This window comes from Pagrus major, chromosome 3, assembly GCF_040436345.1.
Source record: "Pagrus major chromosome 3, Pma_NU_1.0".
Taxonomy (NCBI): Eukaryota; Metazoa; Chordata; class Actinopteri; order Spariformes; family Sparidae; genus Pagrus; species Pagrus major.
The window spans coordinates 6501857-6520456 of record NC_133217.1 but is presented as its reverse complement, the minus strand read 5'-3'; the positions used below and the strand labels follow the sequence as shown (position 1 = coordinate 6520456).

Genomic DNA, 18600 nt, shown 5'->3' with positions numbered 1-18600 from the left:
CCACTGGATTAACTGTGTCTAAAGCAGATGAACAAGCTCCGCCTCGACCAACTACAACAGTAAAATACTACTTACACATTGTTGCATCAGTATGAACGATCAAAAAATGTTTCTGCACAATAAGCTCACTCATGTTAGTAGAGTGGAGCTTATACTTTCACTTGTAATTGAGATTTTTCACATTGTTAGATTAGTACTTTTCCAAAACTAAAGGATCTGAGTTTTTCCACCTCTGTTTATTATCAAACTTTATGGTGGTTTGCTGCCAGAGTCCTCCATGTTTGTTAAACATTAAACCGGATTCAAGAAACACAAATCCTTTTCTCTCTGTACACATTAAACAACACATTAAAGGAACAAGTTGGCTTATTGCTGCTGTATTCACATGAAACATAATTTCTTGTTGCATATAATCAGTTCAAACAGCTAATTGCATATTTTACAGTGATTCTGTCTATCTGAAGCCAACTGACTTAATGTACACACACCATTAAGCCTAGAGGTCGTTAGCTGTGAACATGAAAATCTTGGCTGGTATAACCCTGTGATGGGCAGAAAGCATTTGTGGGCACCTATTTGTGATGATTATAAAAACACAAACGTACAAAAGCAAAAAAATCCACCCTTTTCTCTATTAATGTAGTAGTTGAAGCAATTATGAACTGTACCTGCGTGATTCTTGTTGGGTTGTATACACGTTAAATGCACCTATTGTAAGTCAGTTGGGATAAAAGTGTCAGCTTTAATTTAATGTAATATAATGAATATTTAGCGTGTGAAAGCTAAACATTTATTTACCATTTCAGCTGATTCTAATCTGGTGCACACCTATTAAAGCACATAACATGGGCCTTTCGGGCCACTGAAGGTCTGGGGCCACAGGGAAATTGCCCCCTTTGCCCAGTGATCCAGTCTTGTGAGAATGCTGTTGAGCAAAAACTTGTAAAAGACATGACACACAATATGTACATATTTTCATGAACTGTTAGTACAATTTGATAAATGTAATATAAAGTCACACTGGATTTTTAAAAATATGTATTCATTGTCACAGACAATGGGTAAAATCTACACAGTTTACAAGAGGTGTCTAACCTCACAGTCTTAAAGTTTATTTGCCAAGTGCCTAAGATCCTGGTACAAGGCAAAATTGTTGTGTGTTCAAACAAATGTGGCCCCTGCGTAACCGGTGAAATGACAGTGGTTTCTGGTTTTAAGGGCGGCTTTGAAGCAGATTGTCCAGGTCAGACTTGTTGATGGTGCCATAAGCCTGCGAGTAGCTGCCCAGTTTAGCTCGAGGGTCGCCTGCTGCTGCCACATTACAGTTACTCTGAAACACTTTCTTGCTGAACCGTGGCGGTGGCACTGGCCGAGCCTCACGAACCTGAGAATTTGAACGCTGGTTCTGCATGGGAAGAAAAGGAAAGTTAGACATGCCACGACAGCCATTACATCTATATCTTACTAGAGCTTCCAAGCTTTGAAATATCCATATACAGTATTTCTAGCATGTCCTAGGGTGCAGTGGACTGACCAGGCGTGCAGATGTGACGTGTAGCCCAGAAGACAGGGATGGCTCATCCTTACGAACCAAAGGGTTGTTCTGGGTTTGGTTTAAGGTCAAGGAGAAGGAACGGTTATGGGTCACAGGGGCTGAGCGACCACGCTGGAGAATCTGGTCCATGGACTTGTGAGGGTGGGAATAAGAAAGAACAAGATGCTGGGTGAGCAACAGCAAGATCATGAGTAGGAGAGGAAGTAAGTAGCCAAAAATAAAGGGTTGAAATGAAAGTGAACAAGATTACGTCACATCAAGAGAAAACAAAACTAAACAGTAAAGTCAGTGGATTGAGGTCTGTTGCTTACTACATTAGCGTTGGTGCCCTCTGTTGGGGATGTTGTTGCATTTCCATTACTGGTCTGTTCCTCTCGTCTCCTGCTGGCTACAGTGGAGTGGTAGTAATGAGGAGGTCCAGCTGGACTCCGAACAAAACCATCTGAATGACGAAAAGAAGAGACTGTGTTTTCTACCTGAGGGAATGTGTATGTTTGAAATATTTGTGTAAAATAAATGCAGCTGTACTGTTATGATTTCACTGTGAAGGCATGCAACTCCGGGCTGGGTATTTATGTACATTTTTGATAATAGTGCCAATACAATACCTGCATTTCTGTGTTGATCCCAAAACATTAGTTCTTTTGATACTTTTAGAAATATTAGATGGTTTATAGCAAAGCCACTTTTCATTTAACCAAAGAAGTCAAATGTTAAATGTCTACACACAGGCAATCTTTCAAGAACTCACACCTACTTGGGACATGTGTGATTGGGTTATATGTGAGTTTTCCTAAACCAGGGCTGGCGATTTGACTTGTCTTCTCCACAGCAGGCGGGGTTGACACATTCACAGGCACAGGTTTGGTGACACCTGTATGCGAAGGCACGTGGTTTGTCTCATCAGCTTTTTTATGTTGTCTTTTCCCCTCATGGTCACCATTTGCTGCCTCTTGGTCTCTCTCTGCTATATCCTTCACTTTCGGCTTCTCCCCACTACTGACACAGCCTCCATCCTTTGGCTGGATCAGCCTCAGCATCCCCTGATTAGTCCTCCTCTCCAGCATCATCTGCAGGTAAAGAAGAGGAAAAATAGGTTTTAAAAAACTATTTTTTTGCAATTCACTTCTTTGTAATATGGTTAACAGTGTACAAATTAAACAGCCCTCTGAACATTTATGACTCATTTTGTACCTCATAGAGTTTGTTGCGGTACTGAACCACAGATAACTGCACATCATCGTCTACAGGCAGGACTACATCATAGTTAAGAGCTGGCTCCTTGGCTGGACTATGAAACCTCCAGGGACAGAAAACACAGTTATGGATCAATGATAGCACTTTATGGGAAATATACTTACATAAAGATTACAAATATTGATCTCTCTAATCTTGTTCTAACACCAACAGCAAAGCAAACAGAAGAAATTATTGATTTTAACTTTTCAGCTAAGCAAACAAGAGAAAATTCTAAAAAGATAACAGCTACTAATCCCTGAATTAACCTGAATTCTTTATCTTTAATACCTGGCTACATATGGGTGCTGGAGGGCTTGCTCAGCAGTCAGCCGCTTGTCTGGGTTGAAAACTAGCAAACCTCTCAACAGGTCGAGGGCATCAGGAGGCACAGACGGCTGGAGAAGGTCCTCCAAAGGCACCTGTGGTCTGGTGAAGGAAGGAAGAGCGATATTTTAAAGGAGACATATTATGCTTTTTGTTTATTTCCTTCCCTTCAGTGTTTTATATATGTTGTTGTGCATGTAAAAGATCTTGAAAGTTTAAAAGGTCAAAGTCTGCACCAACAGAAGTTCCTCTCTCCCACAGAAAACACTGCTCCTGAAACGCCTTGTCAGTAGTCCCGCCGTAAATTCTGTGAAACTACGTCACTATGTCACATATTTGCATAAATTATGCCGAGCAGCTAGTCTGGCACGTAAGAATTGCTTTAGCACAGCTGCTCTGTTGTTGATAGCTTTGCTGGCTCAGGCATGTGTGAGCTGACCAATCAGAGCCGACTGCATATTCAGGAGGGGGGGCCTTAAAGAGACAGGAGCTTAAACAGAGCCTTTCAGACAGAGGGGAAATACAGTGCTGCAGCACTGGACAGAATGAAAAAACTGATGTGTTTTTTGGCACTTGCATGTAAACCTATTTTTGTAGTAACCCAAACAAAATCATGAACCTGAAAATAAATATAATATGTCTCCTTTTAAGAGTGCCCCAACAATTTAACATTGCACTTTTATTCTATGCATTTCTCTACCTTGTCAAACTTGGCCCCTACACCTAGTATATTATGCTAGTAGAGACTAATGTAGCCTTAAGCCACTAGCCCCAAGTAGAGATAAGGAGAAGGCTACACAGGTCTGGTAAGCTACTTCTTTCTAACTCCACACCTCCAGATTTATTTTGTTTTCAAGTTTGTAGCCCCAATCACTTGAAGCTATTTATCAGACTTTGTGCAGCTTCCCCTGGAGTCACAAAGGGCTTTAAATAACTTTTTTGTATTCAGAGTGACCTGTAAACACACTTTGAAGTCGGTGGAGTTCCCCTTTGAATACAAAAAGGCTGGTGGAGGATGGGAGTCAGTGGGATGTGGGTGAGGTATACACTGGAGATTTGATGGAAAATATCAGCTCAAATTAGAGGAGTTAATATTTAATTAGGAAGAGTGAAAGTTTGTCAACAATTTTTACTGTTCCTTTGAAAGTACAGACAGATATCTATTTACAAACTGTCCTGTCCAAAGATCCCAAATACAGTAGGGCCTTTGAGCTTTCGACTCTCCCTGCTCACTCATCTGATCACTTTCTGCAACACGTTTCAACAAGGTGGTTTATTTAAGCTGTCTTTGCTTAGGTTGAGATTTTCCTTTGTCACTGCATCTGTGCAATAATCACTCCTCCATCTCCCTGAGCATGTTATCAGCCCATCCGATGCCTGCAACCTCCGATAATGATCTTTCCAGTGGAGGGGAAAAAATGTGTTATCATCACACCCTAAACTAGCTCTGTCCCAGGAGTGACGAGGTCAGAAAGAGGCCAAGCAGACTGTGAACACTCTGCATTCAAATATAAACAAAGTAATCAGTGTGAGTTGAAGATCTGCTTACTTCAGTAACATCCTCTGAATAACACTGGATCCATATTCTGACTTGATTGCGAGAATATCTGTAAATTAAATTGCATTAAATTAATTCACAGCAATGAAAGCTGATCATTACTAAAAGTAAACAGTGAGGATTTTAAATGATTTGAATCTGGAGTTCTTTAACCACCTTCTGGGCTGGGGTGTGGTATGGCACTCATGATCTTCTCTATTTGGTTGATGGTGGAGGTCCCGGGGAACAGGGCTTTTCCCAGCAGCATCTCTCCCAGGATACAGCCAAGACTCCACATGTCCACACCTTTAGTGTACCTTTGGACAAGATGTATTCTTTCAATAGACTGGTACACTCATGGCAAATTTTGTAAAATGCCATCCTGATAATTATTAAATCAACTGTCTTTAAGACCAAGCACAAGCAGAGGCTGTGGTACAGATACTGACAACAGATGCTCATCACAGTTGATACCTCGTGGATCCCAGCAGGATCTCGGGAGCTCTGTACCACCGCGTCGCCACGTACTCTGTCAGTGCTGGATTCCCACTGTCCTCTTGGATCTGGTTGAGTGATCTGGCCAAGCCGAAATCACACAGCTTGACTACACAGTCAGTGTCCAACAGTACGTTGGACGGCTGTGGGAAACGCAGACAAGAGAAACATTCTTCACAAGGACAATAATAATTTGATTTTCACTCATCTACAGAGAGGTTAAGACTGAGGTATGAAAACAGAAACTACACAAGGAGTGAAAAGAGGTGGAATAGCAGAAAAACTGAAAATAAATAAATGGTAGTTGCATCGCTACTTTACATTCATAAATAAATGCCTTATTCCAACAGTGAAGTTACAATGAACTTCGCTTGAATTTTAAAGCAACACTTAAATTCTACAAAAAAAAATCAACCATGATCTCCTCAACCCCATGTGGATGAAGTTTCATAGTTTATAGTTAGCGTACTCTTAAGTAAATATTCTCTTTTCAAATCAGTTTGCGAAGTCCCCATCTACTTCAGTTGTTTAGGAGAATGCTGAAACGCTGTTTTGCTGTGAAGATCCAGAAATGTTTTGTGGACTGCATCACTTCACCTGACTTTTCCATCAACAATAATGACCGACTGATTTCGGTTGAACTTACCCTTTAATATGTGATATAGTGAAGGTACAGGTATAATGGTGCCATCTTTTGATTAAACTAGGAGCTCATTTTGTTCCTGTGATATGTTTATATAACCCTCTACACAAATGAATTCACGACTAACACTATATTGTGACGTACCTTTTGGTCTCTGTGGATGACATTTCCTGAATGCAGGTATTTGAGGGCTTTGAGGAGCTGGTACATCACATAACGTTTGTGAATGTCCTTCAGTAGGGTGCCTTTCTTTATCACAGCATGCAGGTCAGTATCTGATAAATAACAGAAAACAAAAAATGATGATGATACTGTCACTGTAATAATTGGATTGCATTCTCAGCCATGATTTTAGCATTGAGTTGCTCAACACACACTCCTCTATAATCACATTCACAAAAGTTTCCAATAAAGCAGCATCTCAAAAACTAAATGGCAGAGAGTCACAGTGGAGGTCTGTGCTGGGATGCTGCTTTACAGTCATGGATTAGACTGCAGAGAGGGGGAGGTCAAACTGTGGACTCAGCAGTAAGACAGTGCAGCAAGCCAAGGGAAGCAGAACACACACACACACACACACACACACACACACACACACACACACACACACACACACACACACACACACACACACACACACACACACACACCTTGGCTTTGTCAGTGCCAAGTTAAACTGCAAAGAACCACTGTACCCTCCACTCTTCCCTGTGCTGATCTGTGTGCAGCACTAGGACCACATCCAACACTCACCCATAAATTCAAAGATGAGGTAAATGTCTTTATCATTCTGCGCTCTGATGACATTTAGAAGTTTGACAATGTTGGGATGATCTCCAAACTCCTGCACAGAGAATAAGAGAGTTTTTAACAACAGAAACCACACAAACACAGAAATCCTGCTGTTTGGCTACTGGCAGCCATTGTGTAAACGTTGTGTAAACAAGAGTGAACGTTTCAACACAGGTTACATAACGGTGGCTGTATGTATCACAACAGCTGATTAGGGGGGCAGTGGCACAGCTGAAGGTCACATGAATGTAGGTCAGTAAATAAAGAGTGAAACAGGAGTATGTTGCATAAGGATATAAAGCACATTGTTATCTGTGACCTGTGTGTGTGTAATACCTGAGTGTACAGCAGCTTTCCTTTAGGATGATAATAAAGTTGAATGAAAACGCTAATTGGAAAAAAAGTCACTTTGATATGTTGACACTGATGCACTGCAGAGTCTTTTGAATATTTAGCAAAAGCACCAAAAACATAGTACCACTGCAGTGTGTTGTTAGATGTACCCAGTCTTTGAAACATAAACTAAGAGAATGATTGTGTGACATTTATTGAAGTTAAACACATCTATTATTGTTACCTGGAGGAACATGATTTCTCTGAATGTCCGCTGCAAAAGGAAAGAAAATCACAGTTAGGATATAAACTCTACAAGCAACATGCAGCCATAAACGAGGCACACACAGGCCTCCCGTTCTATATAATCATTAGCCAAACTCGTCTCAATTGAAACAGGTGAGGGAGTTCACAAAAACACAATTACTTTTATCCCTTAATTGTTGTTCTTTTAATATGATTTGCTGGATGATTTAAAATGTTTCTGTTGAATTCTTTTTTAAGGGGTCACATGCCAAAAAGATTGGGAATTATAAGCAGCAGAAATGATGTGTCAAAATGAATAAAGGTAAAAAGGTTACAAGACTTTATTGTCACACACAGCAAGCACACACCTGCGCATCTGTCCTGTTCCTGAAGGCATCAAAGATCTTCTTCACAGCCACAATCTCGCCTGTTTGTCTGTCGACTGCTTTCCACACAATGCCATAGGCCTGAGACACACAGAAAAACACTGGTGACATCCAGTCATCTCCATGCAACAGGTGACTTTCATTTAGTCAAGCATTCACAAAGTTTGAACTTTAAGATGTCAACCATATAGGGGGAAAAAAGTGTTGAAAAGTAGATTGGGGAAACACTGATGTAGCCAGAAATGTTGAGATACTTTTTAATTCATTTAGCAGTCATACTATATGTTTTTTGATTCATTTAAAAACAGTTATATCCAAGAGTTTCTCTACATGATGCTTTCAAAGACTATTCTACACTTATACACTATATCTTCATTTTTGATTGATTGATTAATCTGCAGATTATTTTAATGATTATAGGGGCTCTATGCAAAAATCTGTAGCAATGTATTAATCACATTTTTATTGGCCTTATGAGAGCGGATTGTCACATGATGTGAAAAATGAGGCTTTCCCCATATCTGTCTGTTGCCTATACAAGCCTGTGGACAATTTAGTTTAAGTTGTTTAAAGCTGCTGGACAGTGGATTTCTTTGTGAAGGAAAAAATTGGGAAAAATGTTTATCACAATTTCCCAGAGCCCAAAGTGACGTCTTCAGGTTGCTACCTTTACTTTACCTTTCTTTATTTCCTATTGTAATGACAAAGAAAAGCAGCAAAACCTTACATTTAAAAAGCTGGAACTGACAGCTAATTTTTCATTTTAAGTGAAAACTGACAGAAACAATTCATCGATTATTAAAACAGTTGTAAATGTATTTTCTTTTGATCGACTAATCAACTAATCGATTTATCAACTAATCACTGCAGCTCTACTCATGTATCTCTTGATTTTTCTCTACATCAAAAAAAATCAAATTTAAAGACAGTTCATCAATATAGAACTGTGTCTATATTTTAAAACCCTCTATAAGGGCTGCAACTAATGATTACTTTCATTGTCGATTACTTTCTCAATTAATTGATTAGTTGTTCAGTTTATAAAATGTCAAATTGTCAAATTGTGAAATATGTTGATTAGTGTTTCCCAAAGCCCAAGATGATGTCCTCAAATGTCTTGTTTTGTCCACAACCCAAGGATATTCAGTTTATTGTCACAGAGGAGTAAAGAGACACAAACATATTAACATTTAAGAAGCTGGAATCAAATAACTTTGAATTTCTTAAAAAATGACTCGAACCAACCAGCGATTATCTAAATCAATTGATTTAATAGTTAACAACTTCTGTATTAATCGTTGCAGCTCCACCCACTATGTGTAACTTTCAATTAAAATGTATAAACTGCACTTATGGTCGCCATATTCCTAGAAATAAAAGGTACGGACATGACCTTCATGTTCTCGATGGTAGCTACAGGCCCGACTGTGCTGGAGGAAGAGTCAGGGTGCTGATGTAGGCGGTGAAGTCAAGCATAACAGAGCAGGGAGCAGTGAGGCATCAGAGCTCACACAAGGAGTAGCCCTGTCACTGGAGGATCAGATTCACACTGACTCTACAGCTGCTGTCTCTGCCAATACCCAGGCTCCAGAGGAAGAGTGGTGAGCATTCACAGAGAGAGTTTCAAAATAAAACAGTTTATTCAGAGCTGTAAAAGCACTTTATATGACTCTTCAAAGCCACTTAGAGCAGTGCCTTTGCTCCCTGACGCATCACTGTACAGGACACCCCTACAAACAGGTTCAACAGCTGTGTAACCTGAGTCTCAGCTGGCCCCAGGTATGTCTAGGTAGCCGATGTGACAGGGATACGTGGCAGTTGCCACCTGGCCACTTGAAGCACAGCAGCAATTTGTGAGTCTCTGTGGACAGTCTATGGAAAGAAACCCTGCTGTTTCTATTCTTGTGGCAACCTTAGAGAAAAACAAAAGGGTTTGGACTCTGGAGGGAATAAGTGTCCTCACACATCAGCTGATCCGCAAGGAAAGAGTTTGTCCTGCCAAAGTAAATAAACCCCAGTGCTTACAACACTGGTATTCACTGAGGAACTTAAGTCTGGATAATTACAGGAATTTCTCTTCAGGCTAAAGTACAGAGTGGGCTTAAATATGTACAGGTGCAGAGGAGGCTGATACAGCATTTTAAGTGAAGGGATTCATATCAAAGGTGCATGAAGGAGTTTTGTTCTAATTTAAGGCCTACAGCTTTGAGTGAATTAATCTCTAATTCTATTAAATCCAGTCAAAATTAAAAGATAAACAGTCACTCACCCCTTTTCCAAGTCTCTTCTTGATTTCATACTTGAGAGAAATGTGATCCTCCACCTCAGACACGTTTGCTGATTCATATTTTTTGCTCATTTTCCTTGACAGTTGGTTGTGCAGCTCATGCAGAGAGCATCACCATACTCTTTGACTGGTCCTCTGCAGTGTTAAAAAATGTCCGGGAAACAGGTGTTGGAACAGCTGGTAGCAAGAGCACACAGCTGCAGAATAAACTGCGGAGAGATACTTTCAGTTTGATGGAAATGAAACTGTCTTGAAGCTGATCTGGACGCTCACACGCGTCCCCGTCTGGACTTGTGGTCAGACGGCTCCGTTTCTCACTGTTCAGTCAATCGCTGTCGGTCGAGAAGAAGAAGATTCGTCTTTAACTTCACGTTTGGCCTTAAAAACACTGTTTAACCGGACTGCTCAGGATCTGTGGATGTTTGCTCAGGTGATAGTTAGTTCTCGCTGCACAGAGTTTGGATACTCCCACACTGCTGCTGCCGGAGACGGAGAGTTTTGTCTGTTCTTGTCGTCCTGGCAACGAATACGCTGCCGCCCGCGTCTTAAAGGAGCCGCCGCGCACAAACACTTCCGGGTACAGTCACCGCTGGGTCGTTTTCATCATGGCAACTGTAATTAAAGAGGAAGAAAATCTAATCAGACGAGAAAGATCTTGATTGAAATTCACCAGCTCAAGCATGAAATGAAACTGAAACCCTGAAAGGACTGACAAACAGTGACTATGGTCATCTGCAATGCATCTTTTTAACATTTATTTCCGTTTCTATTAATTTCTTTTGCACAGAAGCCCTAAAGTACGGAAGCCCTAAAGGGCCATGCATTCATAAATTTTATTTCCTCCATTTTCCTGTGATAACGAGTTAATTTCATTTGTTTTCTCGAGATCTCGAGTTATTATCTCGAAATAACAACTGCCGTTTTCCCGAGATAACGGGATAATTTTCTCAGATCTTGAGAAAACAAAACGATAGTGTAGTATATTAAATCATTGCAGGAAACATCATTCAGTGTAGCAATGTCAGAGGAGCAGGAGCATATCGATCACCACGTCACATATGTTTTCAATCAAGGCCTGACACAAGCTGAAATAGCATTATGCCTTGCTATTACAGATAATATACACGTTAGTGTGCATAATCTAAAAAGACAGTTAGCAAGGCCTCAGCTATATCGGCGGCGCAATCTAAGTGAGCCTGATGTCGTCATTAACTACATAGCTGACCAGCTATGTAGTTAATGACGAGATCTCGAATTAATTATATCGTTATCTCGGGAAAACAAAATTCCGTTATCTTGAGAAAATTATCCCATTATCTCGGGAAAACGGCAGTTGTTATTTCGAGGAAAGGAAACAAAATGTATGAATGCATGGCTCCTTAGGGCTTCCGTACTAAAGGGCCATGCATTCATACATTTTATTTCCTCTGTTTTCCCGTGATAACGAGTTAATTTCATTTGTTTTCTCGAGATCTCGAGTTATTATCTCGAAATAACAACTGCCGTTTTCCCGAGATAATGGGATAATTTTCTCGAGATCTCGAGATAACGGAATTTTGTTTTCCCGAGATAACGATATAATTAATTCGAGATCTCATCATTAACTACATAGCTAACAAAACGAAACAAAGACGTTTTAACGTGTTCTCGTTATCACGGGAAAACGGAGGAAATAAAATGTATGAATGCATGGCCCTTTAGGGCTTCCGTACTAAAGGGCCACGCATTCATACATTTTATTTCCTCCGTTTTCCCGTGATAACGAGTTAATTTCATTTGTTTTCTCGAGATCTCGAGTATTATCTCGAAATAACAACTGCCGTTTTCCTGAGATAACGGGATAATTTTCTCGAGATCTCGAGATCTCGAGATAACGAAACTTTGTTTTCCCAAGATAACGGTATAATTAATTCGAGATCTTGAGAAAACAAAACGATAGTGTAGTATATTAAATCATTGCAGGAAACATCAGTCAGTGTAGAAATGTCAGAGGAGCAGGAGCATATCGATCACCGCGACACATATTTTTTCAATCAAGGCCTGACACAGGCTGAAATAGCATTATGCCTTGCTATTACAGATAATATACACATTAGTGTGTGTAATCTAAAAAGACGGTTAGCAAGGCTTCAGCTATGTCGGTGGCGCAATCTAAGTAAGCCTGATGTCGTCTTTAACTACATAGCTGACCAGCTACGAGGTTCCGGGCGTCTCTATAATCTCAGGCCTATCATATCACAGTCATTATCTCGAGATCTCGAATTAGTTATATCGTTATCTTGGGAAAACAAAGTTTCGTTATCTCGAGATTTCGAGATCTTGAGAAAATTATCCCGTTATGTCGGGAAAATGGCATGTGTTATTTCGAGATAATACTCGAGATCTCGAGAAAACAAATGAAATTAACTCGTTATCACGGAGGAAATAAAATGTATGAATGCATGGCCCTTTAGGGCTTCCGTACTTTTGTTCTTTTTTGGTTTTTGTTTGTTTTTCATGTGACTTATTGATTTTATTTATTGTATCCCCTTATTTCAGTAAATAAATTAATCTGTATAAATCTCCATATCTATCAAAAATCTGTATGACCTGGCATCCTGTTAGCTCATGAATTTTCCCCAGGAATCAATCCAGTTTTTGGTTGTTTGCTTTTTTAGTTTTATTTATCATACTGGACTAGGCTACATCACTATTTGTTAATCATATTTTGCATTATTAATCTTAATCTGAAGTAACTTCTGAGATGTATTGGAGTTGAGGTAAAAAGTAGCTAAATATGGAACTATTCAAATAAATTACAAGTACCTCATAATCATATAATACATGATGAGTAATTGTAATTTGTCACTTTCCAGCTCTGCCGTCTACTTTGGCCTCAGTGGTTAGTGATCAACACTGGCTAACCCATTAATATTAAATTTAACTTCCTACCATAAACAGCGGAAAAAGTAAATGATTCACTTGGAAAAGTACAACTGACAGGCATGCAAGACAAAAAGTCAGTTAAAGCAGTAAAGATTGTGATCATCACAACTGGAAAAGAAAAGAAAAGAAACAACAATCACTAGATTGACAGATATTTTCAAAGTATTAACAGTAAAGCAAGAGGCTAAAGACTAAATGGCAAAGTGACAATTTTATAACAGTAACCCTGAATTGCAAACTAGTTTTTGGATTTTGATCTACATTGGGAACTAAAAGGCAACCTCTGCTACGCTGTTTTTCATTTAGGCCAAGTTCTGAGTAGGTGCATATTTTGTAAACATAAAAACATAACAATAAACAGTATAGTATTGAGTAAGGTATTGTTTTGGCACTATAATATCAAATCAGACACAGCCCAAGTTTGTTTCATTCCATTCATGGTTAAACTCTGGGTCCCTGAACATATAATAAAGCTTATATGTATAATCTGCAATCGGCAATTTGAATTTGCCACCTGATAAGTAGATCTGCCCGTTGTTCCCTAGACTGTTGCTATAGCAAATAAATTGCTGAATAAAATTCTGGAAAAATAAAACAAAATCACATAAGGCAATCAAAACAAAACAATTCTTTCTTCAAATTAACAAGAATAACATAATGTGCCTTTTACATTTCTTGACACACGCTCGTTTGCTCCCCCTATTATATTACAATGTCACATCAGAGGCTGAATAGTTTTGGACAACGCAAGAATAAAAATACGCTCTTTTTAAAAATATCACATTCACACACAACACAAATGAAGTTGGAGGTAGATTTTTCATCTTTATTTCTAAAAAGGTGTTACATGCTCTCATTTAAAAATCAAAACTATTATTTACAATGATAAATCTTAATAAATATGCTCTCCCTAATGGTGTTTGAGGGCTGAAACATATTTAGCAAGCAAAATAAAGAGGGGGGTGTATCCACCTCGCTTTTGCCCACTTAATGTGGCCAAACCCTCACTTCTTAAGGAAATATGGATTACGTATGTTAACAGAAAACAGGGCTACAAAACGTACACAAAGAATTTCCTTCCACCATAGTGTCAAATTAATTACTAAATTGAAGTGCAGTCTAAACATCTTGAAGCTGCATTTATTTTCCATTAACTGACAACACAGGTCAGCTTTTTTTACTCCACCGACAAAAACTATTGTAGAATTCTACAGTAGAAACGTGTGTGATAGAAAAACAAAAGTAACAAATAATGCTAACCTGACCCCAGGGAGCAGCTAATGGATAGAATTAGGATACCATAAGGAAAAAAATATATATTCATCTCTCCAATAATATAAATGCTTTGGCTGTTGCAACCTTTTCTTCATGTGCAGACTTTGCCCAATATAATTGTATCATGCCTTTTTACTGGTGCTCTGCAAAACTTAAGTATAAAATTAGACCTTTTTGATTTTACAGTACAAAGTTAGACGTAAACTTTTTTGTGAATATACAGCCAATGTTGAAAGGACTTATCACACACGTTTGGCTAGAAAAAGAGGCCAATGGAGCGTCTCACAGCACAGGGCGAGCCTGGTGGGCGAGGCTGCAGGCAGCATGATGTACCAGACACAGTGGAGTATACAAGGCGGTGGAGCTTGAATAGTACAGAACATGAATAAAGAACACAGGACACAAATGGAAAGAACTGGGGGGATATGAGACAGGAAGCCTGTCCAGCGTAAACCCACTCTCTACCAAAAGCCATGAGGAGAAAGTGTGCTTCTTTTTTTTTTTTTAAACTTAAGAGATATTAGAGTCAGAATTTCAGATGGATGGGATCAACAATGGGATAGATGCTTTAGGAGGAGTGAAGGAAGCGGTTGAAGGCATTGTAGGCCGACTCCAGGTCAAACAGCATCTGGCGCACCTGATTATCATCCAACTCGTCTGAGGCGGACATGCTGCTGAGGGTGGTCAACCTGGGGAAGAAATAGTACAAATCGAGAAAGATTACAAAACTTTTAAAGCATAGACGCTGAATGATCAGTAGTTTATTTATTCATTCATTAAACATTAGTTAAACTGGCAATAGACAACTTTTTTGCTTCAACTTTATTCTGAAGTAAATAATGTTCGCACAGTTTGTTACTGCTGGAGGAAAATGACACAATCTGCATATAGATTGGTTTCCTATAAGCTTTGCTTTCAATATACAATCAGCCTGCCCACTAGGCTTAATTTTTCCAGCAAAAATGAAGGTTGCATTATGGCACAAGGAAAACTCTTCTGTCAATGTGCAACCAAAACAGGAGGAGGCATTGTTTTCCCAGGTTGCTTTCCCCAGGTAACAGTGGAAGAACTGTAATAACTGGAAACTCTACACTGCAAAAAAAAAAGGAAAGAAGCCTGCTGATGGAGGAGGCAAAGAAGGTGAAGAGTGAGAGTGACAGAAACCGAGGTTAAACAAGAGTGAACGGACAGGCATTCACTTGATAGAGAGCTCCGGTGTTGTGTCAAAGTCTGTTCCTCCACTAATATGCGTTTCCTCTTCCCACCGGGAGGGACTGGCATTCTTTCTACTTTCTTAATAAAACCTGCCTACTGATTAATACAACCAAGTTTTTTACTTCACTTTTTTTATAGCGCTGAGATCGGGGTTTCTTATGTTTGTGTGTTTGCTTTGGAGAGTAGCCAGGCTGCGAGTGGAAGCCATGTTACCTACACTGTCTTTGCAACAGCGGCACCAACAGCAATACTACAAGGAAATGCTAGGAGGGGAGAATTTGGAAAGTTGTCTGTGTCCACTTAAGATCCTGCACTGAACTGGCAGGAGGCTCAAAAATAAAAACACTGTAAACTGGGTGGCCCAGTTTCACTCACCAGAGGCTGACTTTGTCCTTAGCCTCAGAGTCTGGAGGCATGTTGCTCATTCTGTTCATGGTTTCCATCAGTTCCCTCAGGTCTGGCTGGATCTGGACCAATAGAAAAGATTTCGTTAAGCAAATGTTTTAGGTCCATGTAAAATGTTTACACTTTTTTATTGTTTTTGTTTTGATTTACCTCGTCCATGGCCCTGATCTCCAGTCTCAGCTTGTCCATCACAGTGATGAAGAGCTGAGAAGTGGGGTGAGAGAAGTGACAAACAATGAGACAAAGCTCAACATATTTCCCAGCTTCCACTGTCAGCAAATAAGAAATAAGATTGTTTTTTTTTTTTACAGCCAACACAAACAGGACACACGGTCTTTGCCAGTTTCATGCTGTCCATCCACTGACTTTATTAGTTTGTCTGATTTTATGAGTTGAGATCAAACTTGGCAGTGGATACAGCTGGCAAGATCCATTCACATCCTTCACTGACTGACCACAGGATATGCCAAATTAAGTGACACCACTTCAGCCACTTAGAGCTTGAACTGAAGACACTAAATCATTTTAGAAAAAAATACAACTACAACAATTTGTATCCTGGCACTCGTCCAAAACAAGCCTCCTGTTTGCACTGACAGTTTAATATGCCAAAGGTGAGAGAGGACGTACGGAAACTATATCTGCAATGCAGCGGTTCAGGTTGCCCTTGTCATCCTTGATGGTGATTGGCCGATCCTCCTTAATCCTTTCCATAGCTAGTGGGCAGTCAAGCTAGGAAAGAGAATGGCAGGACTAGTCAGAAGAAAAATACTAAGCCTAAAAAACAGGTAGAACAATTGCACAGTCCATGTTTACAACCAAAGTCAAAAGGGAGAACTCACTCTGTACTTCCTGCAGAAATCATCGATGGAGCCCACATCAGAGCCTTGCACCTGCTTGAAAGCAGCCTTATACTGAACCAACAATCTGGAACAGGAAGCGGTGTACCTGAAACAGACAAAAGAAAATACAGTCAAAGTTACGCCTGGTATTTTTGTCAGTCTTTTTAACACAAAATATAAACTCAAGTAAAACTTACTCATTAGGTGTGACACAGTCCTTGATGTACGCCTTCTCCAGGGCCTGAAGGGTCTTGACGACAGCGAACAACTCTGCCATGTTATCATACCTTCAGAAACAGGGTAAATAATGAGGTTCTGAAACACTTGGCGCTTAATGAATTTCTGGGTAGTAATGTGTACATGTTAGGCTGGTAATTGGTAATAAATGTGACACTTACTTTTCTCGTTCTCTTGCATTTTTGTATAGTTTCACTTCCTGAAAAAACACAATTTGAGGTAAAGGCTTTTCTGTGGCTAACAAGTAGAATATCACATATTTCTGATTTTATTCTTAGATGCATTTCTTGTGAAATAGGAACCACAAAATTTTGTTTTTTCTTCAACGTAAATAACAGAGAACAAATTATAAAACAAGACATAATAGTGTAATGTAGTTTCATTAATGATTTTGTTTCTTTAAAGCTTATATAGATTAAAAGTCCTGTTTGCCAAGTCCTAATTGAAACAAAAAAAAAGTTAGATTTAGCTTACCTCATATAACTCAGGTTTATTGGCCGGAGCTGTGGGAAAGATTATTACATGGTTTGAGTGACATTAACTGTCATTTACTGTTGAAAGGATGACGACCGCAAAATTACCTTAATTTTAGACATTCGATTTGTTTAAATGTCTTACCTCCTCCCACACCTCCTGTGACTGGTATCCCATGGAACATGATGCTGATCTATCAGAACTTGATCTGGAAAAGATGAATGTTACAGTTTGTCTAATAACTGACTGACCTGCAAAGCTTTCTCTTTTTTTCCCCCACTCACAATCGTTTCTATTCAAAACATATTTTAAATGTTTTCCATAGCCTGGATGGTGCTGATTTGTGGGTGTATTTGTCTCAAATGATTATAGATATCTGATGTGTGGGAGCTGCTCTTTGAATACTGCAGTGGAGTGTAACAACAGAAACAGTGCTCCAAGGATTTTTGAATTCATTAAAGACATTGTCTAGTTTGTCACTTTTAGCATTTTATGTGGATAAGATCTAAAGAGATCACTGTTACTTGGAAACACTGTAAATACAACTTCTAGCTGCCAAGCCAAAGATGGCATACAAGATACTCTTAGTGTCATTTGGTTTCTTTCTGCCACACTTGTTTCAAGCAGTAAAACATTAACCTAATACCTGCCAAATATGTAAAGCGTGAGGCTTGTTTAGGAAAAAGAGACGCATCACTGTTCAGAGATATTTATAGCACTGCACAGTTCTCAGTCAGGTTAATATTTTGTTTCAATAATCATAAGCAGGGAAACCGGAAATTATTCTCAACCTTAGTTTCTTTCATCTCGAGCTGTATTTCTTCACAATTGAACTGATAAACACCATGTCATTGTTGTGTCATATCTATGAAAGAATAGACTTTGTTCGCTGTTCACATTAGCCCAAACTGGCTACAGTAGTTGAACAATACACTAGCTTACAATGCTTTCACGCGGAGTGTTAGAACATTACTTCGCTTAATATTAACATTCACTCAAAGAAATGGTTGATACATTGAGAATAAAAGGAAACCTGCCGTAGAAAGTCGATCATCAGCCTTCAAAATCTTGTTTTGCCGAACTAGCTAGCCCGAAGTTAGCTTTTGAAGCTAGCTCGTAAGCACTTCCTTCATGATTTATTATGACTGGACCATATAGATACTTTTTGGAACATATCTAACTTTTTATTAGTGACCATACGTGTAGGATGTGTGAAAATGTAAGCCATTTCATTATTATTGTTAAATTAACGAGATTAAAAGACACTTTACTTACCCTTTCGGCAAACTGCTGTGACGTCAATGTAAACACACCCTTCAGCGAGGACCAGAAGACGTCAAAATATTAGGTGCCCTGTGTGCCTCACTAAAAATGTATACATTTTAAGATA

General features: G+C 39.3%; 2 protein-coding genes across 2 annotated transcripts; both read right to left on the bottom strand.

The window, feature by feature from the left end:
* Positions 1–361: 361 nt before the first annotated feature.
* On the bottom strand, positions 362–10355 carry mapk15 (mitogen-activated protein kinase 15). The gene is made up of 14 exons (XM_073463090.1): positions 9820–10355; positions 7533–7631; positions 7163–7192; positions 6547–6637; positions 5938–6068; positions 5130–5293; positions 4833–4972; positions 4668–4725; positions 3083–3220; positions 2750–2855; positions 2313–2625; positions 1867–1997; positions 1535–1687; positions 362–1405 (listed from the first exon to the last, which is right to left on the bottom strand). The coding sequence occupies exons 1-14, from the start codon at positions 9907–9909 to the stop codon at positions 1214–1216; spliced, it is 1836 nt and encodes a 611-aa protein (XP_073319191.1). The 5' UTR covers positions 9910–10355; the 3' UTR covers positions 362–1213.
* Positions 10356–13567: 3212 nt separating this feature from the next.
* On the bottom strand, positions 13568–18523 carry vps28 (VPS28 subunit of ESCRT-I). The gene is made up of 10 exons (XM_073463557.1): positions 18486–18523; positions 17355–17418; positions 17211–17239; positions 16898–16935; positions 16697–16786; positions 16500–16605; positions 16288–16389; positions 15808–15861; positions 15628–15719; positions 13568–14726 (listed from the first exon to the last, which is right to left on the bottom strand). Exons 2-10 carry the CDS (start codon positions 17392–17394, stop codon positions 14606–14608), a joined length of 672 nt encoding a protein of 223 aa, XP_073319658.1. The 5' UTR covers positions 17395–17418; positions 18486–18523; the 3' UTR covers positions 13568–14605.
* Between the last annotated feature and the right edge of the window lie 77 nt (positions 18524–18600).

Excerpts from the sequence above, each read along its gene's own strand:
- mapk15 (XM_073463090.1), bottom strand. The coding sequence starts at position 9,909 with ATGAGCAAAAAATATGAATCAGCAAACGTGTCTGAGGTGGAGGATCAC. Across the intron at positions 1,998-2,312 it reads CCCAATCACACATGTCCCAA|ATGGTTTTGTTCGGAGTCCA; the intron begins GTAGGTGTGAGT and ends TTCGTCATTCAG. Across the intron at positions 1,688-1,866 it reads AGGGCACCAACGCTAATGTA|TCCATGGACCAGATTCTCCA; the intron begins GTAAGCAACAGA and ends CACCCTCACAAG.
- vps28 (XM_073463557.1), bottom strand. The coding sequence starts at position 17,394 with ATGTTCCATGGGATACCAGTCACAGGAGGTGTGGGAGGAG. Across the intron at positions 16,390-16,499 it reads ATTTCTGCAGGAAGTACAGA|CTTGACTGCCCACTAGCTAT; the intron begins GTGAGTTCTCCC and ends TCTCTTTCCTAG. Across the intron at positions 15,720-15,807 it reads AGATCAGGGCCATGGACGAG|ATCCAGCCAGACCTGAGGGA; the intron begins GTAAATCAAAAC and ends CTATTGGTCCAG.